Source organism: Cherax quadricarinatus, chromosome 20 (assembly GCF_038502225.1).
Source record: "Cherax quadricarinatus isolate ZL_2023a chromosome 20, ASM3850222v1, whole genome shotgun sequence".
NCBI lineage: Eukaryota > Metazoa > Arthropoda > Malacostraca > Decapoda > Parastacidae > Cherax > Cherax quadricarinatus.
In genome coordinates this window covers 32,501,277-32,528,631 of record NC_091311.1, presented here as the reverse complement: position 1 = coordinate 32,528,631, position 27,355 = coordinate 32,501,277, and the positions used below count along the sequence as shown (strand labels likewise).

At 39.0% G+C, this 27,355-nt stretch overlaps 1 protein-coding gene across 7 annotated transcripts in view; it reads right to left on the bottom strand.

Moving 5' to 3' along the window:
* The window catches only part of tzn (tenzing norgay), an 87,025-nt gene that overhangs the window by 19,839 nt on the left and 39,831 nt on the right, over positions 1–27,355 (bottom strand). For all 7 annotated transcript variants that reach the window (XM_053793287.2, XM_053793302.2, XM_053793314.2 and 4 more), the window contains one exon: positions 25,443–25,558. In XM_053793287.2, coding sequence (XP_053649262.1) covers positions 25,443–25,558 — 116 coding nt within the window. The remainder of the gene's footprint in view (positions 1–25,442; positions 25,559–27,355) is intronic.

Here is a 27,355-nt window from a genome sequence, read left to right as displayed (position 1 = left end):
GTTTCTGTGCTACTGACGCTTCTTCAGTTTATGTTAATCATGTTGAAACCTCAATTAAACGAACTAATAGGGAAGTGGGGAAAGAATTGTCTGGAAATGCTGACTGTACTTGTCCCTGGTTGTAACAATGGAAAATTATTAAAATCACCAAACATCACCTGTAGTTTTCAAAATAAATTTAATCAGTGGATTGTAAGAATAATGGATAATTTTAGAAATGTTCACTGTTTACAGACTTTGCCATCCAGACTTTTATGTTAAATTTGAAACTTGTTACAACAAGGTCTATTAACCCTTAAACGGTCCAAAGAGATCGACGTTCAAATTCATAGTGCTACAAAAGTAGATCTACTTTTTTTTACATATTTTCAAATATAACAAAAAAATATGTATATAAAAGTTTTTTTACACATTTTCAAATGTAAAACAAAAAAGAAGATCTACATTTTTTTTACATACTTTCAGATGTTGAAAAAACGTATATATACGTTTGGACCGTTTAAGGGTTAAAGTAAGGTTTTATTTGCATCACTTTATCCACTTCATCCCTGTTATGTACACATGTTTCTGCCCTTTTACTGTATCTAACTTTTATCTACTTCATTTTCCCACTTTTCCTATCTTTCTGATAAGCTCTCAGAGAAAGGTTTTTGTTATCCTAGTTAGGGTTTAAGTGAACAGTATAGCTAGGCTTAAAAATTGCATATACAGCATGCACACACACACACACACACACTACTTCTCTTTCAACAAACCGACCACATGCCACCAAGGCAAGGTGGCCCAAAAAGAAAAACGAGAGCTTTTCTTTTTAACTTTAGTAATGTATGCAGGAGAAGGGGCGCTTATGGAGTGAGAATTCTGTTACACTTCCCCTTGGAGAAAAGAGAAAATATACAAGTAGTAATAAGAAAATAGAAAACCCCAGAGGGGTGTGTATATAAATGCTTGGACATGTAAGTGTAGTGTGACCTAAGTGTAAGTAGAAGTAGCAAGATGTACCTGAAATCTTACATGCTTGAGACAGAAAAAGAGACCAGCAGTCTTACCATCATGTAAAACAATTACAGGCTTCCAGTTTACACTCGCCTGGCAGGACAGTAGTACCTCCCTGGGGAGTTGCTGTCTACTAACCTACTACTTACCTTAAAATATTTTTGTTTTTAACATACAGCGAGTGGTGAATATATTTATTGTAGGAAATCTGAATAAATGAAGAATGGGTATAACTGAAAACCATTGTATTAGCAAAACACTGTAAAGAGGGGCCTGCCTGTACCTCACAAATTCAGTAACATTTTCCTTGCTCAATCACATTACTAGCAGCTGAATTAATTCCAAAACAGGAAACATGCCAGTGTCTGCATATCTCGTACTGTATTCCTTTGATGAATTTCCAGTCTGGTGCTTGCCTGGTCAACCAAGCTGTTGCTGCTGGAGGCCCATTGCCCCACATATCCATCACAGTCTGGTTGATCTGGCACCTGGTGAAGATATTTGTCCAGTTTCCTCTTGGAGGCTTCTATATTTGTTCTGGCGGCATTTCTGATATCTTCTGGTAAGATGTTGAACAATCTGGGGCCATGAATGTTGATACAGTGTTCCTTTATTGTCCCCACTGCACCTTGGCTCCTCACTGGGTTTATTTTATACTTCCATATCTCTCACTCCAGTATGTTGTTATGGCAGTGTGAAGATTTGGGACCAGGCCCTTGAGTACTTTCCAGGTATATATTTTCATACATCTCTCTCTTCCGCTCCAGCGAGTTCATGTTCAAGACTAAGGCGTTCACAGTAATTTAAGTGCTTTACTGGCTCAATTTGTGCTGTAAACAATCTCTATTTGTTCCAGCTCCGATATTTCTCCTGGTTAGAATGGGGCTGCCATCACTGAGTAATATTCGAAATGAGGGAGCACTAGCGATTTGAAGAATATCGCCAATGGCATTATTTCCCTTGTTTTACAAGTTCTCAATACCCACCCCAACACCCTCCTGGCTGTCGTGAACTTTGTCACGTTATGTTCTTTAAAAGAAAGGTCAGCTGACATAATTATCCCCATGAAATTGCAAATATTGAACTTAGGCTGAAGGAATCTTACAGGAGACAAGAATCACAGGAAGAACTAAAAGCCATAAAGGAAACTGAAAAAAAACAAAATACTTCTTCTCTTATGCAAAATCTAAGGGAAAAACAACATCCAGTATTGGGTCCCTGATTAGGCAGGATGGGACATACACAGATGACAGCCAAGAAATGAGTGAGATACTAAAGTCCCAATATGACTCAGTGTTCAGCGAGCCACTGCCCAGACTAAGGGTGGACAACCCAAATGAATTCTTTATGAACGAAGCCCAAAACTTGGACATCCCAAAAATCTTGGATATTATCCTAGCTTCACAAGATTTTGAAGAGGCAATAAATGACATACCCATGCACTCTGCCCCAGGCCCAGACTCATGGAACTCTGTGTTCATCAAGAACTACAAGAAGCTCCTACTGCATGCCTTCGGCATTTTATGGAGAGGAAGCATGGACACAGGGCTCATCCCACACACACACTAAAAACAACAGACATAGCCCCACTCCACAAAGGTGGCAGTAAAGCAATTGCAAAGAACTACAGACCGATAGCACTAACATCCCATATCATAAAAATCTTTGAGAGGGTTCTAAGAAGCAAGATCACCAACCACCTAGATACCCATCAATTACACAACCCAAGGCAACACGGGTTTAGAGCAGGTTGCTCCTGCCTGTCCCAGCTACTGGACCACTATGACAAGGTCCTGGATGCTGTAGAGGATAAACAAAATGCAGATGTAGTATACACAGACTTTGCAAAAGGTTTCGACAAGTGTGACCATGGTGTAATAGCACACAAAATGCGTGATAAAGGAATAACAGGAAAGTTGATAGATGGATGCATAACTTCCTGACAAATAGAACACAAAGAGTAATAGTAAATGGAGTAAAGTCCCAGGCAGCCATGGTAAAAAGCTCTGTTCCACAAGGCACAGTACTCGCTCCCATTTTATTCCTCATCCTCATTTCTGACAGAGATGTAAGTCATAATGCCATGTCTTCCTTTGCGGATGACACCCAGATTACCATGGCAATGACTTCCATCGAAGACACCGTGAGACTCCAAGCGGACACGAACCAAATCTTCAAATGGGCCACTCAAAACAATATGAAGTTCAACGAGGAGAAATTTCAACTACTCAAATATGGGAAACTTGAGGAAATTAAAAATGTATCATGGTATATGACAAATTCTAACCATACAATAGAGCTGAAAAGTAATGTGAAGGACCTGGGAGTGATAATGTCAGAGGACCTCGCCTTCAAAGACCACAACAATGTATCTACCTCATCTGCTAGGAAAATGGTAGGATGGATAATGAGAACTTTCAAAACTAGGGATGCCAAGCCCATGATGATTCTCTTCAAATCGCTTGTGCTCTCTAGGCTGGAATACTGCTGTATACTAATGACCCCCTTCAAGGCTGGTGACATTGCAGACCTGGAGTGTGTACAAAGAGAGATACATGATAATATACACTTGGAAGGTTCTGGAGGGATTGGTACCAAACCTGCACACGAAAATCACTCCATATGAAAGCAAAAGACCCGGCAGGAGATGCAACATTCCCCAATTAAAACCAGGGGCGCAATGAGTACATTGAGAGAACACAGTAAGTGTCTGGGGTCCAAGACTGTTCAACTGCCTCCCAGCCTATATAAGGGGGATTACCAATAGACCCCTGGCTGTCTTTAAGAAGGCACTGGACAAGCACCTAAAGTCAGTACCTGACCAACCGGGCTGTGGTTCGTATGTCAGCTTGCGTGTGGCCAGTAGTAACAGCCTGGTTGATCAGACCCTGATCCACTGTGAGCCCTGGTCTCAGACCAAGCCGTGGGGGCGTTGACCCCCGAAACCCCCTCCAGGTCAACTCCAGGTAATGTGTTCCTTTCATTCTATTTGGTCACCCTCTTGAGTTTTGTATACAGTGTTCTTTTCAAGTTCTTCATTCTTTCTGTACCTAAGCAGCTGGAACTTATCACCATTGAACGTCATGTTATTCTCCACTGCCCACTGGAAAACCCTGTTTATGTCTTCCTGTAATTTTTCAGTGTTTTCTACCATAGTGACTTTCATGCTTATTTTAGTGTCATCTGCACATGATGATACAAAACTGTGACAGGTGTTATCTATGTCTGCTATGAGGATGAGAAATGGCAGAGGTGCTAGGACAGTGCCTTGGGGAACTGAGCTTTTTACCTTCCTGATGCTGGATTTTGCTCTGTATACTACTACTTTCTGTGTTCCTTGTGTTAGGAAACTGAAAATCCATCTGCCTACCTTCCCTGTAATGCCTATGGCCCTCATTTTGTGCGCTATCACTCCATGATCGCATTCATCAAATGTCTTTGCAAAATCTGTGTAAATCACATCTGCGTTTTGGTCGTCTTCCAACGTCACCATAATTCTGTTATAGTCGTTCAGCAGCTGCGACAGGCATGATCGTCTTGCTCTAAAACCATGCTGGTTTGGATTAATGGCAGTTGTGCTGGTCCATGAAATTTGTAATCTGCAGTCTCATCACTCTTTCGAAGATTTTTATGCGAGAAGTTAGGGCTACTTGTCTGCAACTTTTAGGTAGTGCTCTACTACCTCCCTTATGCAAAGGATCTATGTCTGCACTCTTTAAGGCCTTCAGTATTTCACCTAGATCTAGGCTCTTTCTCCAAAGAATACTGAGGGCTCATGCTAATAGTACAGTGGACCCCCGCATACCGGACGCCTTGCATAACGTAGCATCGTCTGCTGCTGCTGTAGCATCGTCTGCTGCTGCTGTAGCATCGTCTGCTGCTGCTATAGCATCGTCTGTTGCTGCTGTAGCATCGTCTGTTGCTGCTGTACCACCGTCAGCTGCTGCTGCTGCTGTAGCATCGTCTGCTGCTGCTGCTGCTGTAGCATCGTCTGCTGCTGCTGTAGCATCGTCTGTTGCTGCTGTAGCATCGTCTGTTGCTGCTGTACCACCGTCAGCTGCTGCTGTAGCATCGTCTGCTGCTGCTGCTGCTGTAGCATCATCTGCTGCTGCTGTAGCATCGTCTGTTGCTGCTGTAGCATCGTCTGTTGCTGCTGTACTACCGTCAGCTGCTGCTGCTGCTGTACCACCGTTGTTGGTGTGGCTTATTGAGAATACCAAGAAACAATTAACCCCAGAGGATTTGCCACCCAGGATAACCCAAAAAAGTCAGTGTCATCGAAGACTGTCTAACTTATTTCCATTGGGGTCCTTAATCTTGTCTCCCAGGATGCAACCCACACCAGTCGACTAACACCCAGGTGAACAACTTAAGTCGTTCCTGATTTGGTTCGACACCCAAATCAATTATTCCCATAAAGAATAATGTAAATAGAATTAATCCATTCCAGACCAAAAATGACAATATAATAATTTACCAAACATGACAATATAATAATTTATTAACCCTTTCACTGTCGAGACTTCTGCTCACAAACTTGCTCTCAGTGTCGGAAAAAAAAAAAAAATTATATATACAGTAAGGCCCCGCTTTATGGCATTTCGCCTTACGGTGTTCCACTAATATGGCAATGTCAAATTATGACCAAAATTTGCTATATGGCAAGCGGTCTTTCAAATACGGCGCCCCCCACCCTGTTTGTTTACATTTTCCATGACCACATCTATTATGTCAGGAAACTTTCCAAAATTTCAAATGTTTTAAAGTTACTGCATATTTTATATGTACTCTGATAATTATACTTATGTGTACCTGTACCTAAATATACTTACACACTGTGCTGGTGTGCAGATACACATTAAAATCGCTAAGTCTCTCTCTACTCATGATGCCAATACTACGTAATAATAATCACTCTTGGGCACATTAAATGTCTTATTTTACATCAATATAGACATTTTCATTAATCCATCTATGATATTTTCCTCAAAATTATATATGAAACCCATTACACAGCATATAAACATGAGACATACACTCAGAATAAAAATTGATATAAATATGAGATTTGTTTACAAAGCAGCTGAGTAGTGTCAAATTCAAATTCAAAGTTTATTCTCTATAAAGATTACAATGTTGAATTTACAGAATTTGGTTGTTGTGTGGTTTACATGTAGTTAAATAATGATTACAGAGTGTACCACTAGAACGCCTAGCATGGCTAGGCATTTCGGGCAGACTTAGTTTAATTCTTTATTTTAAAATATTACAAATTATGAGGTAAGTTGGTATTAGGGCTAAGTGACTAAATACTAGTTTGTGAGTTTAGCAATGTGAATGCTTTTGTTTTGGCACAGTACATAGTTTCAGTATTGGAGCATCATAGGATTCATTATTTTAAGATTGAGATTAATATTTCTGTTTATGGTCAAATGGGTGAGTGAAAGTGTGAACCACCAGGTGGTATTCGTGTAGTTAGTTGATGGGGTGTATCAAGGAGATAAGATGTTTTCTAATGGTAGTTTTGAAGGTGATGAATGTGTCTGCAGTTCTAGAGTTCTCAGGTAGGGTGTTCCAGATTTTAGGGTCTTTGACATACCTTGAATTTTTGTAAAGGTTTAGTCGGACACGGGGAATGTCGTAGAGATGTTTGTGTCTGGTGTTATGCCTGTGGGTTCTGTCACAACTATCAAGAAAGCGTTTTAGGTCAAGGTTGATATTGGAGTTTAAGGTCCTGTAGATGTAGATTGCACAGTAGTAAGTGTGGATGTACTGAACATGGAGTAAGTTTAGATCTATGAAGAGTGGGGGGGTGTGTTGCCAGGGATGGGATTTAGTGATTATTCTTACTGCAGCTTTTTGTTGGGTTATTATTGGCTTTAGGTGTGTTGCTGCAGTTGATCCCCAAGCACAAATAGCATAGGTGAGGTATGGATAAATGAGTGAGTGGTACAGTGTGAGAAGGGCATTTTGCGGCACGTAGTATCGTATCTTGGAGAGGATCCCAACCGTTTTGGATACGTTTTTGGTTATGTGTTGGATATGGGTGCTGAAATTCAGGTTGTTATCAAGGTATAGGCCTAGGAATTTGCCCTCATTATGTCTGGTAATTAGAGTGTTGTCGATCTTAATGTTAATTTGTGCATCTCCTGCTCTGCTACCAAACATAATATAGTAAGTTTTGTCAGTGTTAAGCGTAAGTTTATTGGCTGTCATCCAAGTCGATATTTTGATCAGCTCCTCGTTAACAATGGTGTTGAGGGTGGCAAGATTAGGGTGAGAGATGACATAAGTCGTGTCGTCAGCAAAGAGAATGGGTTTCAGGTGTTGGGATACGTTTGGAAGATCATTGATGTATATGAGGAAGAGCAGGGGACCAAGGACACTTCCCTGCAGAACTCCAGTATCAAGTGGCCGTGTTGTTGATGCTGTGTCTTTAATGGTGACATACTGATACCTATTAGTAAGGTAAGATTTGAAATAAGCAAGCACATGGCCTCTTATACCGTAATGGTCAAGTTTGTGGAGTAGGATGTCATGGTCTACTGTGTCAAAAGCTTTTCTTAGGTCAATAAAAATTCCTAGTGGATATTCCTTATTTTCCAATACTGTGTAAAGCAGATCTAGCATTTTTATGATTACATCATTAGTGCTTTTATTTTTCCTGAATCCAAATTGGCAGGGGTTGAGTATGTTTTGTGCTGTTATAAATGAATATAGTCTCCTGTGCACGAGTTTCTCAAAGATTTTGGATAGCAATGGTAAGTTTGATTTTGGCCTATAGTTGTTTAAGTCTGTAGGGTCACCACCTTTATGTATTGGTGTAACCCTTGCCATCTTGAGTAGTTTCGGGAAGGTGCTAGTTTCTAGTGACTTGTTAAAAAGTAATGAAATAGCATGCGAAAGGATATGGGCCGCTCGCTTATACAGTAATGGTGGGACATTAGACAGATTCCCTGAGTTGTTTTTAAGTGACTTTATGATCTTGGTGACTTCCGAGGGCTCAGTTGGTGCAAGATAGAAGGAATTTGGGAAATTCCCATCTAGGTAGTCCCCGGCATGGGCATTGGTATGTGGGATTTTATTGGCGAGATTAGATCCTATGGCTAAAGCCTGATAGTACAGATGTCTATGCCATTCCTGGTTACACAGCCATACACAACTGTAGGCCAGACCAACAAGGGGGTGGCACAGCCATATACTACTCAGACCAACTAGAATGTATCACTAATACTTGCACAAGGGATGAACATGGGGAATATATAATAGCTAAATTCAAATCCAAATACCTACAAAAACCTCTCACATTGATAAACATCTACAGAGTTCCACAGTCAAACATTAGCCAATTTAGTCAAAACCTAGGAAGTATGATAACTGATGCACGCATGAACAAAGATCACTTACTACTCTCAGATGACTTCAATATAAATCTCCTGCAAGACCAGGACCCACACGTTACTGAATTCACAAACACAATGAGTAACTGTATATTGCTACCAACAGTAACAAAACCTACAAGAGTTACAGAGACTAGTGTTTCCCTACTTGACCACATCTGGACCAACACCATATCCCCTTTAAAATCAGGCATAATTACAGATAATACCACAGACCACTACCCTACTTTCCTAATAACAACTCTTGGTTAACTACCCCAAGACACTACTAAAGTCACCTTCAGACTTCACAATGAGGCAGCCATTAATAACTTCACAACAGCAGTAGCAAACACTGACTGGCACACTGAGCTAGAAGTCTATACAGATATTGACGAATGTATTAATAATTTTCTAAAAAAGACCCAATACCTCTATAACAAGCACTGCCCTAAAAAAACTAAACAGATGACAGCTAAGAGACTGAACAGTCCCTGGCTAACACCCAGCATTCTCAAATCCATAAATACAAAACACCAATATGAAAAACAGTACAGAATGGGTCACATAACCAGAGACCAAACAAAACGTTGCTCGTCAATCCTAACCAGCCTGATAAGAAGGGCAAAAAAATTGTATTATGAGAACAGATTATCCAACTTACGAGGTGATATAAAAAAGACCTGGAAAACCCTAGCAGAAATTCTGGGAACAAAAAAGATATCACGAAATAGCGAAATAAAATTAGCAAAATCAGACGAACCCCAACTCCCACCAACAGAAACAGCAAACAGACTCGATGATTTCTTCTCCACTATAGGACAAAACCTTGCCAATAAAATCCCAAGCTCAGATACCCCACCAAATGACTACCTCACCGGCAACTACCCGAACACACTGTTCCTAGCTCCGACTAACCCATACGAAGTCTCCCTTATTATCAACGCACTAAAAAACAAGGCAGGAGATTTAAATACCTTACCACCCTTTATATACAAAAAAGCGTCACAAGTGCTATCACCAATCATTGCAACACTCTTTAACAAATCCATTGAACCCTCCACCTTCCCTACAGTACTCAAAATAGCAAGGGTCACCCCGATCCACAAAGGAGGAGACCAAACAGAGTTGAATAACTATAGGCCAATATCCAACTTACACCCTCTCTCAAAAATCTTTGAAAAATTAATTCATAAACGAATCTACTCCTACCTTATCTCCCAAAACATACTCAACCCCTGCCAATTTGGATTCAGGCCTAATAAAAATACTAATGAAGCTATTATACACATGCTAGAACTTATATACACTGCAATAGAGAAAAAAGAAGTCCCACTGGGGATCTTCATTGACTTACGTAAAGCTTTTGATACAGTTGACCATGACTTGCTCCACGTAAAACTGTCACACTATGGTATAAGAGGGCACTCCCTCAACTACCTCAAGTCATACCTCAGCAACAGAAGCCAATATGTGTATGCAAATGGGGCAAACTCTTCTGCACAACCAATTACAGTTGGTGTCCCACAGGGAAGTGTCCTTGGCCCTCTTCTCTTTCTCCTATACATAAATGACCTACCAAATGCTTTGCAATTACTCAAACCCACACTATTTGCAGATGACACTACATACGTCTTCTCTCACCTGAGCCCAGTCACGCTAGCCAATACGTACTGTAAATACCGAATTACAGAAAATATCTACCTGGATGAGGACTAACAAACTTACACTAAACATTGACAAAACCTACTTCATTCAGTTTGGTAACAGAGCTACAGATGTCCCTCTTAACATAATGATAAACGGATCACCTATCACAAAGCTAACAGTGGGAAAATTCTTAGGAATCCACCTTGATAATAGACTCAAATTTCATACACATATACAACAAATTTCTAAGAAAATTTCCAAGACTGTAGGCATACTATCGAAGATACGGTACTATGCTCCGCAGTCAGCCCTCCTGGCCCTATATCACTCTCTTATTTACCCCTATCTCACCTATGGAATTTGTGCATGGGGCTCAACAACAATTAACCATCTCAGACCACTAATTACCCAACAAAAGGCTGCAGTTAGAATGATAAAAAATTCTCACTACAGGCAGCACACTCAACCAATATTCAAAACACTCAACCTACTCACCATACAAAACATCCATACTTATTACTGCACCTATTACATACATAGAACACTTAACTCTGATATTAACCCTCCCCTCAAACATCTCCTTGCCAACCTCAACAGAACACATGACCATAACACAAGGCACAGATCACTCTTTGATGTTCCTCGTGTCCATCTCACACTATGCAAAAACTCAATGCACATAAAAGGCCCTAAAATCTGGAATTCATTACCTGTAAATATAAAAGAAACACTACCTGTTTATAAATTCAAGTCTCTTCTCAAAGATCACTTACTCACCCAAAACCAAATAAATGCTGAATAACTGAACCTTATAAATTGTATATCTTAAATGTTTCTCACAATTATATCACATAAATGTTAAACCTAAAACCCAATCTAACTTTATTATTTTTTAAATACACTACCTAACAGAATACTCCATACGACTGAATGTACAACAATGCATGCAACCATATGACCTGTCTTTGTAATACTCATTTGTGCTTTATAGTTATCTGTTTACAATAATGTTTTATCACTGACTTCATCATTGCTTAGTTAATCTTAAGTTAATTTTAAGCCAGCCCGTAATGCTATGCATAGTATAAGTGGCTTTGGCATGCTGCTCTTATCTGTATTTTTTTGTACCTCTGTATGTATGCTCAAATAAATAAATAAATAAATAAATAAATAAATAAATAAATAAGAAGTCGTCGTTTATCTTGTTAGCTGTGTCAGTGGGATGTAGTGGTGTTTCATTAGGTTTAGTTAGGACAATATTCTTGTTTTTTTTTCAGTTTGTGGGTCCCTAGAATCTGAGAGGGTGTTTTCCAGGTCTTTTTTATATCTCCTCTAGTGTCTGTGAATCTACTGGAGTAGTATAGTTGTTTGGCTTTCTTTATTACTTTGGTGAGAACTGATGAATAGTGTTTAAGAATATCTTTGTGTATTAAGCCCTGTCTATATTGCTTTTCATATTGGTGTTTCTTGTCAATGGATTTCAGAATGGTGCTGGTTAGCCATGGGCAACCAAGCCGTTTGTTTGTGATCCGTTTCGTTTTTATAGGACAATGTTTGTTGTATAGTCTAAGTAATTTGTTAAGAAAAATGTCTGTCGAGTCATCAATACCATTGGCCTTGGAGAATTCTGTAGGCCAGTCAACAATCTCTAGGTCAGCTGTGAACTTCCTTATTGAGGCCTCGTCACGGAGTCTAAATGAGACTTTGTTGTATTCAAGTGGTTTACTAATGTTTGTCAGGAGGAAGGTAGGGTAGTGGTCTGTAGTGCTATCTGTGATTATCTCTGATTTAAGGGGGGCTAGTATATTGGTCCATATGTGGTCTATTATGGTTGCACTTGTCTCAGTGAGCCTGGTTGCTTTAGTTATTGTTGGTATGAGAAGTGTGTTGTTCATATTGTTGATGAAATCAGTTACAGGCTGATCATCTAGTAAGCCAAGGTTGATGTTGAAGTCTCCAGCTAAGAGAAGGTGGTGCTTATTCATTTGTCTGTTTGTTATTAGTGACTTTAATTTCTCACTGAAATTTGGGATGTTTGTGTGAGGTATCCAGTAAATGGCACCGATTGTTATAGGTGTCTTAAGGTCTTTTACAGTAAAATTAGCAAAAATGTATTCCCAATATTCATCACTTTTTTTTTTTTAATAATTTAAGCGCTAAACCCATATGGGTCATTCAGCGCAAGACGTGGTGGAGGCTTGATCCTCCGTCTGCTGAGCTCGACACAGACGCCTTCCTATTCATACTCACCCGTTTGCCATATTCATCACTAAAGCAAGTGGTGCTAATACAAGATAATTGGTTAGAGTAATAGATTGCAATACCACCCCCAACTTGGTTTGGTCTGCAGTTGTGAATTGCTGTGTATCCTGGCAGAGGGTAGATATCTATTGTGTCCTGCTTAAGCCAGGTCTCAGTAAGAATAATGCAGGAGAAGGGTGTCTTTAGTGATTCAAGGAGTGCCAGGAGGTCATCATAGTGTTTGCTTAAGGACCTGATGTTGTAGTTAAGTACTGATAGACTTTTAGCATTGTTTAGGATAGTGCTGGCTTGTGATGCTGTGTAATAAAGGCAGTTACTTTCCAATAGGTTTTGATTGGGTGTCAGATTATGGAGGTTTAGATCAGGGTCAACGTGATCAATTATCTTCTAGGTTTAAATTATGGTTATTTATATCCTGAGTTATGTGTTGAGTTCTAGTACTGATATCTGTAGTGGTGGGAAGTTTGGATAAGTATATAGCTAGAGTATTTTGGTCATATAGAGTATAATCACTACTACACATAGTGAAGTTGATGTTGTCTGTGTGTTGTGCTGGAATGAACTAAAGTACAACTAGGTATAAACTAGTAATATAAAAATACAAATTTAAAATAGAACAAGACTCTCACTTGTAACTGCACTAAGGTCTAATATAATGACTTTTGTGGAGTCTATGTTTTGAGCTAGAATGAGCTATAGTACAACTAGATTTAATCTAATAATATAAAAATACAAATTAAAAATAGCACCAGTCTCTCACTAGTAATTGCACTATGGTCTAATATAATGAATTTGGTATTGACTATAGTACAACTGAGTTTAATCTAATAATATAAAAAAGGCACAAGACTCTCAATTGTAATTGCACTAAGGTCTTATGTAAGTTGTTTACAAGAATTAGAGTATAACTAGATTTAAATTGACAGGATAAAATACACAAGTTAATGTAGCAAAAGAATAAAAAAAAAAAAAAAGATAAAAATAAAAATGGCAATGACTTGCTTATAATATGCTAGTAAGATGGTAGACAGGATAATATAAAAGTTGTAGTTGAAAATACTAGTTTAAAAATGTATAGAATAAAATGGTCAATAAAAGAAGTTTACAATAAGTTTGATCAATATAGTTTAAAGCAAAATTGGGCAATAATAGGGATTTTAGAATAAAATTGGGCAATTGAGTATTTCTTAAAGTGAGGTAGAATTATTGAGGACAAGTTATGGCTAGTTTATAATAAAATAAGATGGAACAGTGATGCGGTAAGTTGTAAAAAAAGGAGATAGATTCTGTAGATATTAAACAAATTAAGACTATGAGGTAGAATGGTCGTTGAATACAACAATGACAATCAAAAGTAGTTGGGGTATTAGAATTTTAGGGGGGCACAAATTTATGACAATATAACACTAACTGTGGACTGTGGGTATTATCTGCACTTTACTCTGATTCTGTTAGTCCAGCCTCACTTAGGAATGTTTTAAGGTCATGTTCTGTATTATTATTATTATTATAATCAAGGGGGAAGCGCTAAACCCGGAGGATTATACAGCGCCTGGGGGGGGATATGTGGAAGGCATTCAGGCTTAATTCAGGGAACTGGAGCACAGATCCAATTCCCTAAATCAAGAGCCCCTCACCAACATCAAGGAACCTTCCTTGAGGGGCCTCATGTTCTGTAGAGATGAAGTATCTCTTCCCAGTGGGCTGTTTCCTAACTGCGATTTTTCCATCCCTCACAAAGCACTGGTGGATTTTTTGAGCATAGCGTAATTTTCTTAGCCGATAAAGAAGGTTTTGTCTTATTTTGGTAAGGCACTCATTGACGTAAACATCAGTTTTCATAGAAATAGATGTTTTTAGTAGGTTGTTTCTTTGTAGGCTAGTTTGGAATTTTAACAGCACTGTTTTTTTACCTGCTTGGTAGCCCATCAGTTTGCAATCCTTTAGGTCATCACTACGTATGTTAAGGCGAAGGTGGTCCTTGATAAGCTGTAGGGTGGTCTCCATGCAGGTCTCTTGGGTGACTGTGGGTGGGAGATGTTTGCTGTTAACTACAACAGCGTCAGATAGCTGCTGTTGGTCATTATGGTCTTGGAAGTTGGTTATGACATTGGCAAGTTGTTGGTCCACTCTTGATCTTTCCTCTGTAATGTTTTTAGTAAGTAGGGTGACTTGGTCTTTTAGAGTGTTGATGGTGTCTAGGGACTGGGTGTGGGTGTTGCTTTGTTGTGCCAGAGTGTCTAGTTTATGTTCAAGAGCAGTGATCTTGTTGAGGTAATCTGCATTGCTAGCTTTTAGTTCCTGCATTTCTTGAGTTAGTTTGGTGATCGTTTGGTTCTGAATCATAAGGAGTTTAGCTATTTCTGGGTCGGTGATCTTCTTGACATCAAATACTGGGAAGGAGTTATCTTGGACTGTGGCGGCGGCCATGTTTGTTGTTGTCTGTCGTGTGTTGTGGTGGTGCCGGTGGGTGATGAGGGTTGTGTCCTGGCTGGCAGTACCACAAGTTTTCCTCGTGTTATTACTGCTCTCACCTTTGATGTTAGGGGTCCTTAGCTGGTTACTGGATCTTCTTTTATTGCTCTGACCCTTGTCCATTGGCTGTGGCTGTCGGAAGAATTACGTTTTCTCTAGTCAAACACTGGGGGGTAACTGTAGAAAAATATTCTTTTCGTATGCCTTAACTCTATGTATAGCAATTCACCACCCTTGTGGGTTTAGTGCTTTTTATAATTAATAATAATAATTATTATTATTATTATTAATATTAATAATAATAATATTATTTTTAATAATAATAATAATATTATTATTATTATTATTATTATCTTCATTCACTCTAAAAATGGTGTGTTGCTGTTTGTTTATTCTGAACTAAATTGTACAATGTGTACACAATGTAAGAGTATTTGTATTGTGAGGTAATTATTATTAAAATAAAAAAAATATTGAGGTAAATGTTTTACAAACTCTTACAAATGGACGTGAATGAACTAAAAGTAGACACACATTAATACGCATTTATTTTGCCTGACCAAGTGATCGTCCACTACCTGTTCAGTTTGTGTTCTTACCTTGTCTCAACTCTGTATCTCGTACTCTCTCTCGTTTACTCTTTCGTTAACTAGTTGGCTCTCATTGACGATGGCGTCTAAGGTTAGATGTAGTAAAAAGAGAAGTCGTAAGCCTCTTGCTTTAAGTGCCAAGTTAGAGGATGATGGTGTGCCATTCTGATTTTATTCAATAAACACCCTGCCATTCACCTCTCACACATTAATATTAATATTTTAAGGTAAGTAATAAGTGTACTCTGTGTGTATCTTACCTTTTATTGTGTTTTTAATGCCTATTTCTATTGTTAACTTAATATAAGTTAGTGTAAACTTGTTGTCTGGCATTTATTGCATATTTTATGTGTGCTCTGATAATAATACTTGTGGAGTTGTGTGGTAGCCGGATGGAGGGACAACATTACGTTTTCTCTGTTCAGCCATCAGAGAAAACGTGTATGAATCTGCGTTTGGCCCAGCCACTCCCTCACTCCGCTTTTGTTTACAATTTTCGGCATGAATTATTCATTACTTCTACCTTCGTTTATGATGGCATCTAAAGGTAGTTGTTAGAAATGATTAAATTCAGTGAACAAGGCATGTCGATGTTAATAATATGGCTCTGGGCCACAGTGTAGGTAGCCGGTAGGTGTAGCCCAGGCAGGCTACACCTACTGGCTACCTACACTGACTTTATACAAATAAATACTACTCACCTCTCTTCCTATATTAAGACTACACATATTTTAAGGTAAATAATAAGTGTACTGTATGTGCATTTTACCTCTCTGGGATGTTTTAAACATCGTATATTAAGTATGAGACGGGGAGCCAGTGCTACCTACACCTGGGCTACCTGCACCTGACTTCCTACAAATAAGTACTACTCACCTCTCTCCCTACATTAAGATTACAAATACTTTAAGTAATGAATTTACTGTGACTGTATTTTACTTTGTGTGTTTTTAATGCCTAGTTCTATTACTAACTTAATACAATTTAGTGTAAATGTGTTGTCTGGCATTTATATGCATTTATAAATGGAAAAAAATGGAGTTCTGCCTTCCGGTGATGTCTGCTTTCCAGTGACAGCCTGGAACCTAACCCGCCGTATAAGTGGGGCCCTACTGTGTGTATGTGTATGTGTATATATATATCTATATATATATATATATATATATATATATATATATATATATACAGTAGACCCCCGGTTAACGAACTTTTTTCATTCCAGTAGTATGTTCAGGTGCCAGCACTGACCGAATTTTTTCCCATAAGGAATATTGTGAAGTAGATTAGTCCATTTCAGACCCCCAAACATACACGTACAAACGCACTTACATAAATACACTTACATAATTGGTCGCATTTGGAGGTGATCGTTAAGCGGGGGTCCACTATATATATATACACACACACACACACACACACACACACACACACACACACCCGGGGTACCCGTTTTAATACTGGGCGAACATAGACAGCAGGTGTCTTAAGGAAGGACGCCCCGGTGTTTCATCCATGCCGGGGATCGAACCACGGACCTCAATGAGTGGGCAGGGTGTGCTACCAACCTAGCTACGGGACACCTTCTGAACAAGATACAAGAAACGTTCTTGTTAATCTGAAACAGTGAGACTGACACCAGCTGATCCATCACATTGTTAAGACGTATATCTGTTATCCGTTAGGTTAGGAAATGCTTGTCAGGATACAGGACAAGTGTTTCCTGACTCGGGTCTCAGGCATAAGATGACCCACAGCTAGGGCTTTTGGCCATCTGACTGAGGCCTTCCACTGGCTTACCCCTCCACCCCTTTAAAAATTATAATCATGATTTAAAAATAAAATTTGTATTATCCGTTATAACCATTAATGGTGGCCCAGCATCGTATATCTAAACCAGAAACACAACATAACTGTAGTCACGAGAAAAGTGAATTATAAATTCAGTAAGAACTCGTAAGATTTACCTGTCATGTCCACGAGTCAGGAAGAGAAAACCAGCGAGCCTTCCAAGGTGCAAAACTTTTAATAGGCTTCCGTTATAAGCTTCCTTGAGAGAACGGTAGTACCTCCATGGATGGCTGTTGTCTACCAACCTACTACCCGCTGCTGGTGGTGTGTGACGAGGTTCTCCAGGGAAGCATATCCTTCACCAGCCTCTATGATAGCTAAGGGCTCTTGATTGAAGGAAATGGAACTACTCTACCCTTCCTGGGATCAGACCTCATTATCCTCCCAAAAAACGCTTTTGTGTGACCATGTGTAGTCATTGTTCATGTGCAGTTTACTTTACTTTGAATAAATATATTAATTATGCAAGGCAACCACTGTGAAAGTATGGTGAGGTTCCGGGCGCTTTCGTGACTTCTTACATTATCAAGGAACATTATCATAGTTCCTTGATAATGTGAGAAGTCACGAGTGCGCTTGGAGTTTCACTGTTTTTTCACAGTGGTTGTTTTGCATATTCTGATATCACCTGTTTACTGTGATCTTATTGCATATATTAGTATAGATCTGATTTGATTTTGCCACCCAATGTCGACTTTGGAATGTTAGACTAGCCATTAAATGCAACTCACTGCAAGTTTTCACCTATATATGATAACAAAATCACGTGAGGGAGTTGGGTAGCAGCTCTGGGCCTTTCACACTGTCTCCAGGAGTTTACGATTAATTTGGATATATTTTACACATCTTTATTTCTGTGTGTGTGTAAAATGCAGAATCAATTAGAGTAGCAATGAAGAACAGATGTCAGACGGTACTGGAACATATGTTTTTACTTCGTGGTTGGTCACTGGCATGTGTTGACCCACAAACATCTGTTTAATAACATATTGTAGACACGTGTTCTTATGCTGTACACGCATATGTGCACACACGCACACGTGCACATACACACACACACATACACAGAAGCTCGGACTCGACCCTTGCAACCTCAACTAGGTGAGTACACACACGTACACACACACGCGCACACACACACACACACACACACACACACACACACACACACACACACACACACAAGCACGCATATACAACAGGCCTAGTGTCTAATCGACATGTGCCTAGGACAAAATGGTAACTAACTAACTAACACACACACACATACATACACACACTTATGAAATGATAGAGAATATTTTTCCAATGGTAATGCCACCAAAAGTACAAAATGTGATGGAAAATTTACAGAATTACACTCTCATGAAGTTAGCGGTCTTGGCGATATATACGCATCGGCGATTTTTGCCCACTTTGAGCCCTATTTATGGCCAATTCCATTGTTGCAGTTGACCAAACTCATGGCTATTTCGCTAGAACTCCATTTGTTCTATCGACTGAGTACAAGAAACTGCTCATTTACTGATTTCAACTACCCAATAAAGTGGTCAGAAATTGGCAATTTGGCTAATTTCACACAAATTTCAAAATAGGGTGCAGAATAAACAATGCAGACATTTCTGGCACTCAAATATAATTTTCTCTGTTCATTACTCATATCTCCAGGCCCCTCTTATATTACTCTTGCTTTCTATTTTAACCCTTAAACTGTCCAAACGTAGATCTACGTTTGCACACGTAGCACTCCAAATGTAGATCGTTTTATTTTTCATTCCTTCAAATTTGGCACAATAGGCTTGAGTTGCCTAGACATGAAAGAATGGGTCTGTGCACTCAGTGTGCGCAATATTAAAAAAATCTGGGAGCACTTAGTACCTTGTGGAAGTACCAGTTCAAGTGAGCACCAGCTAGAGCAAATAGTGTGGCAAATACCAGGGATTCACTGATGCTATGTCAGATTAACACTCCCATTGTAAGAGGAAAGTGAAAATAGGTTAGATAAATACATGAGTGAGTGTGGGTGGGTGTGAGTTGGACCTGACTAGCTTGTGCTACTAGGCCTGATGTCATGCTCCTTCCTTCAATGGATGTGACCTGACTAGGCGGGTCATTTGTCTAAGCCAGGGGAGGGGGGGGTGACATGTACCTGCCTTGCATGGGCCAGTAGGCCTGCTGCAGTGTTGCTTCTTTCTTATGTTCTTATGTATTCGGCAGGCTGGCTGGCTGGCTTGCTTTGGCTGTCTCTGGCTGTTTCTCTGTCTATATCTCTGTCTATATCTCTATCTATATATCTATCTATCTATATATCTATCTATATCTCTGTCTCACATGTACACATAAGTACAGTTATTATACATAGTGTAAATTACCTAAAATAATACATAGTGTAAATTACCTAGGATAATCCAAAAATTCCAGGCAAAGATAGATAAATAGATAGATAGATTGACAGACAGACAGACAAACATGTTTGTATCACTGAAAACAAATAAAGCCAGGGTTCCCCCAAGCACCCGTTTATCAAATGTCGCCGAGCTGATAACAGATGTCACAACACGATTCTTCAAGGAGTTTGATATCCTATATTCCAGGTAGACAGGCAGACAGATAAGCAGAGACAGGCAGACAGAGACAGACAGATAGGCAGACAGACAGAGACACAAGACATGTTTGTGTGTAACAGTGATAACAAATACAGCTAGGGTTAGCTGGAGCAGTGGGCATTTATCAAATGTCACTAGGCTGTCAACAGTATAGGGATGCCTTTCGTAATGACATGCTTCAAGGTATATGCCAGGGTATCTAAAACATTGCTGGGACCTATAAATACTTTGTATATATTTCTAGACAATAGTAAATAACCCAGGCAGGTGTAAATGTTCACCTGTCAATGTGATTGTGACTATTTGAGCACTATTTCAGTACCTAATATTAGTGTCAGAACAAAGATTGGCTATGAAATTACAAGAACTATTATAAATTGTAATTATCAGAACATAAAAAATATATAAATTAAAATAAAAATGAGAAAAAAAGGTATATCGGCAACACTTCTGCAAGCGGCAGGAGTTGATGTTGCCGGCAGGTGAGCATCCAGTGCCAACTTCATGGTCTTATATCTCGGTAAGTACTGACCCTAAGCACTTGTTGGGGGGAGAAATCCCTCAGCTTCTATGTACTCTTGGAATTCAGCAACATACTTTTCAACAATCAATGTCAACAGTGGCAGCCTCCCCATGCCTAGCTACACTATGAATGCCACTTGTCTCCTTAAATTATCAAACCAACCCTTACTAGCCTTGAAGAATTGCATTTCAGCACTTTTTTTTTTTCCAGGAGGTCATCATGCAACTGCCTCGCTTTTTCACAAATAATGGACTCTGAAGCATTATCACCATGTAACTGCTTTTCGTTTATCCAAATTAACAAGAGTTTTTCAACCTCTTTCAATAATTTGTGGCCTTTGCCTTGATATCACTTTTGTGCCTATTGCAGGGACAATTGCTTTATTTTTTTCCCTTTGGCCCAGCATTGTGCTAATGGAAGACTTTGATTTACTAAAAAGTTTTGCCTTATCAACCACACAGAGCCTATCTTCATACTTTTGAATAACTTCCTTTTTAAACTCAGTGTTATTACACAAGAACATAAGAAAGAAGGAACACTGCAACAGGCATACTGGCCTATGCAAGGCAGCTCCAATTCTCCCACCGGCTTAAGCCAATGCCTTGACCTAGTGAGGTCAGACATGTCACTTAAGAGAGGAGCAGTGCATCCAACCTAGTAGCACAAGCTAGTCAGGTCCAACTCACACCCACCCACACCCACTCGTGCATTTATCCAACCTATTTTTAAAACTACACAATGTTGTAGCGTCTATGACGGTACTCAGGAGTTTGTTCCACTCACCCACAACTCTATTACCAAACCAGTGCTTTCCTATAACCTTCCTGAATCTGAATTTTTCCAATTTAAAGCAATTGCTGTGAGTCCTGCCTATGTTAGATATTTTTAGAATGCTATTTACATCCCCTTTATTAATTCCAGTTTTCCATTTATACACTTCAATCATATCCCCCCTAATTCTACACCTTTCTAGAGAGTGCAGGTTCAGGGTCGTCAGTCTATCCTGATAAGGAAGATTTCTGATACATGGGATCAGCCTTGTCATCCTCCTTTGCACATTTTCCAGTGCATTTATATCCATCATCTATCCATCACAAGTTTTCTTTTTGCTTTCATCTCTATCCTTCTTTGGACTCATGATGGTTTATCTCACAATAAAAAATTGCACCAAAACTGCAAAAAACAAGAAAAGGTCACAAAATGCACAGGAAGAGCTCAAGAGTTGTTTACAGCACACACATTAGTTGCTATACCGAGACCCACACTGTGGACTCTGTCTGGAGATCATGTGATCCGAGCACTGTTGGTTGACAACCAAGACTACGTACAAAAACCAAATTGAACAAATCGGTTCGAAAACTGATTTGTTCAACAACTAGTCTGTTTGATAACCAAAGTTTCACTGTGCTTTGCACTTCTTTATAAAAAGAGCACTCCATGAATCTGGTCGAGGTGCTGAATAAGTGGGCCTGTTATCCATTTCTTTTTCGAAATCTATGGGATCTGTATTAATGCCAGTTAGTTGGTCTGAGCGGCCTTCTGCTGGAGTGAAAAATGTTTCTGTATTCTCTACCCTGCTGTCACTTAGTGGGTTACTGAACACTGACTCGTACCATTCATTTACAATTTCACTCATTTCCTGTTCATCGTCAGTATACAAATCTCCTCTCAATAATGGTCCAATTCTCCATGTAGTTCTTAGCTTGGATTTTGCATAGAAATAGAAATATTTTGGGTTTCTTGCAATATCCTGTATGGCCTTTTGTTCCCTTTGTACTTCTTCTGTGAGGTATAACATCCCAAGTTTTTGCTCTAATTCAGTGATCTCTCAGCTAAGGCTATCTTTCCTCTGTTGCAACATATCTGTGTTCTTAAGCAATTCAGTAACCCATTTTCTTATGTACCATCTCCTACACTCTCTCACTCTTTATATTTGATTTTCTTCTGGCCTCCCTCAATGGTACACGTTTAATACAGACCCTGCATGCTTCTATATTTAGCTTCTCTAGGCACTGGTGGAGATTTTGGGTGTGCACGTCTGATAGCTCTTGGTTTATACTTTCCCAGTCAATTCTTGTAGTATTTCTTATAATTTCTTTTATAATTTCCACAACACTCGGTGTGTGCAGTATTAAAAAAATCCGGGGCCACTTAGTACCTTGCGGGAGCACCAGTTCAATTAAGTGCCAGGTAGAGCAAATGGTGTGGCAAACCACCAGGGATTCACTGATGTTATGTCACATTAACACTCCCCTTTTAACCCTTTCAGGGTTTCAGCCGTACTAGTACGGCTTATGCACCAGGGCTTTTGACGTACTAGTAGGCCTAAATTCTAGTGCCCTCAAATCTAGTGAGAGAAAGCTGGTAGGCCTACATATGAAAGAATGGGCCTATGTAGTCAGTGTGCGCAGTATAAAAAAATCCTGCAGCACACAGTACGTAATGAGAAAAAAAAACTTTGACCGTGTTTTTGGATTAAAGCAGTGACTTTGCACTGTATTTTCGTATGGTATTTATTGTTGTATTCTAGTTTTCCTGGTCTCATTTTATAGAATGGAAGACATATTACAGAAATTGAGATGATTTTGGCTGGTTTTACAAAGAAAACTACCTTGAAATTGCTCTCAAAGTAGCAGAAATGTTCGATTTTTACCAAAGTTCAAAAGTAAACAAATCATGCTATGCGTCCAATACACATCAACTAGTGAGTCTAATATTCTTTCACAAGTGCGCTGATATTATTATACCATTTCTACACCAATGCAGTAGTCTGCATAACAGTAAATCCTCTATTTTTTTGTGAGAATAAAACTTCAAAGTGGAAAGCAAAAGAATGTAAGAGGGGCATGGGGACATGGCTAATGAACAGAGGATATGTTATTTTAGTGCCAGGAATGTCTTTCTTGTTTATTCTAGACCCTATTCGGAAATTGGCATCTTTTGAAATTTGTGTGAAATTGGCAAAATTGCTAATTTCTGACCACTGTACATGTATTGGATAGTTGAAATCGGTAAATGGGTGGTTTCTTGTACTCATTCGATAGAAAAAATGGAGTTCTAGTGAAATAGTTATGATTTTTGTCGACAAGTACACTGGAATTGGCTGAAAATAGGGCTCAAAGTGGGCAAAATCGCTGAAGCGTAAACATCGTCGAGACCGCTAACTTCGTGAGAGCATAATTCCGTAAGTTTTCCATCAAATTTCATACTTTTGGTGTTAAGAGGAAATTAAAAATAGGTTTGATAAATAAATGAGTGGGTGTGGGTGGGTGTGAATTGGACCTGACCAGCTTGTGCTACTAGGTCTGATGCTGTGCTCCTTCCTTCAGTGAATGTGACCTAAGTGGGTCATTGGTTTAAGCCCATGCAAGGCCTACTGGCTTTGCATGGGCCAGTAGGCCTGCTGCAGTGTTACTTCTTTCATATGTTCTTATGTGTTTGGCAGGCTGGCCAGCTGGCTGGCTTTGGCTGTCTCTCTGTCTATATATGCGTGTCTCCATCCGTCCGCCTACGTCTCCGTCTATCTATATACTATATCTGTCTATATCTATCTTACATGTACACATAGTTATTAGAGTGTAAATTACCCAGGATAACCCAAAAATTCCAGTCAAAGTGCTATACTGTGCTTGTAGACATAAGACATAAATAACCATGAGGCAATATGCATTTTCACTTGCTTAGGAATCAGGGAGCGGCTCATAAACCAACAGTTTTATGAGCCGCTCCCTGAGACAGAGACAAGCAGACAGAAAGACAGACACATACAGGCAGACAGATAAGCAGAGCTAGACAGATAGACAGACAGACAGACAATGTTTGTGTGTAGGTGAAAACAAAGTGAGGGTTCCCTGAATGCGCATTCATCAAGTGTCACGGGGCTGTCAGCAGTTTACCAGCACTTGTCATAACACCATGCTTCAAGGTATACTCCAGTGTGTCTAAAACATTGCTGGAACCTATAAATACTCTGTATATATTTCTAGACAATAGTAAATGACCCAGGCAGGTGAAAATGTTCACTTGTCGGTGTGACTGTGACTATTTGAGTACTATTTCAGTATCTAATATTAGTGTCAGAAAGATTGGCTACGAAATCACAAGAACTATTTTAAATTGTAATTATCAGAACATAAAAAAATATATAAATTAAAATAAAAACAAGAAAAAAGGTATATCGGCAACACTTTTGCAAGTGCAGGAGTCTATGTTGCCATCAGGTAAGCATCCAGCACCAACTTCATGGGCTTACATTTCGGTAAGTACCAACCCTAAAAAATTTTTTTTTACCCTCTAACATGTCGAAAAATGCACTCTTCATTTAAAAAAATTTTTTTTTTTTTAAATGAAGAGTGCATTTTTCGAAATGTTTTACATATTTGGAGCGCTACACAAGTGAACATAGATCTACGTTTGGACAGTTTAAGGGTTAATGACCAATTTGTTTACTGACCTACTCTTAGGAATGGAACTCTGCTAAGTGAGGAGAGACTGTACTAGCAACAGGTTTGCAGTACATGAACATGAGAATTATAAAACTACAGTAGAACTTCAGTATGCGCCCTTAATTCATTCCAGAAGACTGTTCGAGTGCTGCTCTGTTTGAGCATTGAACAAGTTCTTCCCAACCAATTTTCTGTTTGGTTGGCTGTTATTACTAATTGTCGTAGGCCCCATGGTGACTTATTTTTACAAATACAAAAAAAACACCAAAAAATGTGAAGAAACACGAAATAGTTTACAGCAAAGTTCTGGCAGGTTGTATTTGTTTGGTCGAGTGCTGAGCTTCGTTCGAGTAGGGAGCTGGTTGTATACCGAGGTTCCACTGTACATGATTTTTACTGAAGGGCCTCCTGGGAATAAATAATTCCCAGGAAACCCTCAAACCTCATATAGAGTATGTATATATTTTGTCACATTTCTTTAATCTTCTGTATACAGTACAGCATTCAACATGTACAGTAATAAGATACCCCTATACCCAAATAATTTGAGTATACAGAAAAATATTTAACTAATGTTCCTGTTGAGTTATTTATTTAAACTCCTCAGTTATTAAATACAAACAGCTACACTAGGTATAATAGGAATGAAAACAGCAGTTTCTACCTACCAGGTACATGTAGTTATCGGAGAGTGCTGGTAAAATTTTAATTTTCATTGTAGTGTGATCAACAGATGACTGAGAACTGTGAAATTTATCCCCACCAATGTTGTACCAAGCGCTGGCTGAAATTAAAACAGATAATTGACTGGTGCATATATTAACTGAGTAAAAGAAAACTGACCATATTGGAAAACTTTAGAAGATGGTTCACGTGAGCATGTTCTATTAAGATGGGAGGTAAGTAAGACATACAATGATAAGGAAAGGAGAAGTAAAATACTACAAAGGCAGTAGATGAGACAATAATGCAGTCAATAAGGAGTTCAAATAAGTTTAAGAGATACATGGTAGTTCTGAATTCTCCCCAACCCTGTAATTATGCTCATGTAATTATGCTCAAAAGCATCACTATAAAAGTGACATTTCTTTAATTTTTTAAGCAGCATATCTATGGATTTGTAATTTCAGAACCTGGCAGAGTTACAAAGGGAAGGGGATGTGTAGATCAAGTGTTTACGATACAGAACATAAGTGAACAGTTCTGTACTTTGTTATATGTGGCATGATTAAAAAAAGTCCAAGGTTCACCCATGGTTTAATGTCTTGGAGATTTTCTTGGAAATTTGTTGCATGTGTGTCTGGAATTTGAGGCTACTGGCAAGGTGGATTCCTAGGAATTTTCCCTCTGCAAGTCTTGTGATGGGTAATCAGTTTAACATTATGTTAAGTGGAACATTTGCAGCTCTGTTTCCAAACTGAATGAAACAGGTTTTGTCATTACTGAGGGCAAGATTATTAGTCATCATCTAGGTAGACATTTTCTGCAATTCAGCATTAACAGTGTTGGCCAGTATGACTGGGTTTGGGTGAGAGAAGATGTATACAGTGCCATCTGCAAATAATATGGGTTTCAGTAATTGTGATGCATTCAGTAGGCCATTGATGTAAATAAGAAAGAGTAGTGGGCCAAGGACACTTCCTTGTGGAACACCGACTGTGATTGGTCGAGTGGAAGAGTATGCTCCATTTGTGTACACATATTGGCTTCTGTTACTAAGGTATAACTTTAGGTAGTTGAGGGGGTGCCCTCTTATACCACAGTGTGTTAATTTAACATTCAGCAAATCATGGTCAACAGTATCAAAAATTTTATGTAAATCAATGAAGATTCCCAGCAGGACATCTTTCTTCTTAAGAGCAATGTATATTAGTTCCAGCATGTGTATAATAGCATCATTTGTGCTTTTATTTCTGAATCCAAACTGACAGGGGGTTTAGTATGTTGTGTGAGACACGGCAGGAATAGATCTGTCTATGAATTAATTTTTCAAAGATATTGGAGGCCAGAGGTAAGTTAGAAATTGGTCTATGGTTATTGAAGTCTGCTTGATCACCTCCTTTGTGGATCGGGGTGACCCCTCGCTATTTTGAGAATTGCTGGGAAGGTGAAGGATTGATGGATTTGTTAAAGAATGTTGCAATTACTGGTGGCAGTACTTTTGAAGCTTTTTTGTACATAAAAGGTGGTAAGTTATTTATGTCTCCTGCCTTGTTTTTGAGGGTGTTGATGATGAGTGAGACTTCTGTTGAGTTGGTTGGGGCTAGGAATAGTGTATTCGGGTAGATGACCGTTAGGTAGTCTGATGGACAGGCGTTTGACATTGGGATTTTGCTTGCTAGATTCTTTCCTATGGTGGAGAAGAAAACATCGAGTCTGTTTGCCATTTCAGTTGGTGAGAAAAGGGGTTCATCAGATTTTGTTAATTTGATTGTTTTGTTTTTGGATATCTTTTTAGTTCCTAGAATTTTGGATAGGGTTTTCCAGGTCTTTTTCATATCACCTTTTATGTTATGTAATCTGTTTTCATAATACAATTTTTTTGACCTTATCAGGCTGGAAAGGACTGGCGAGTAACGTT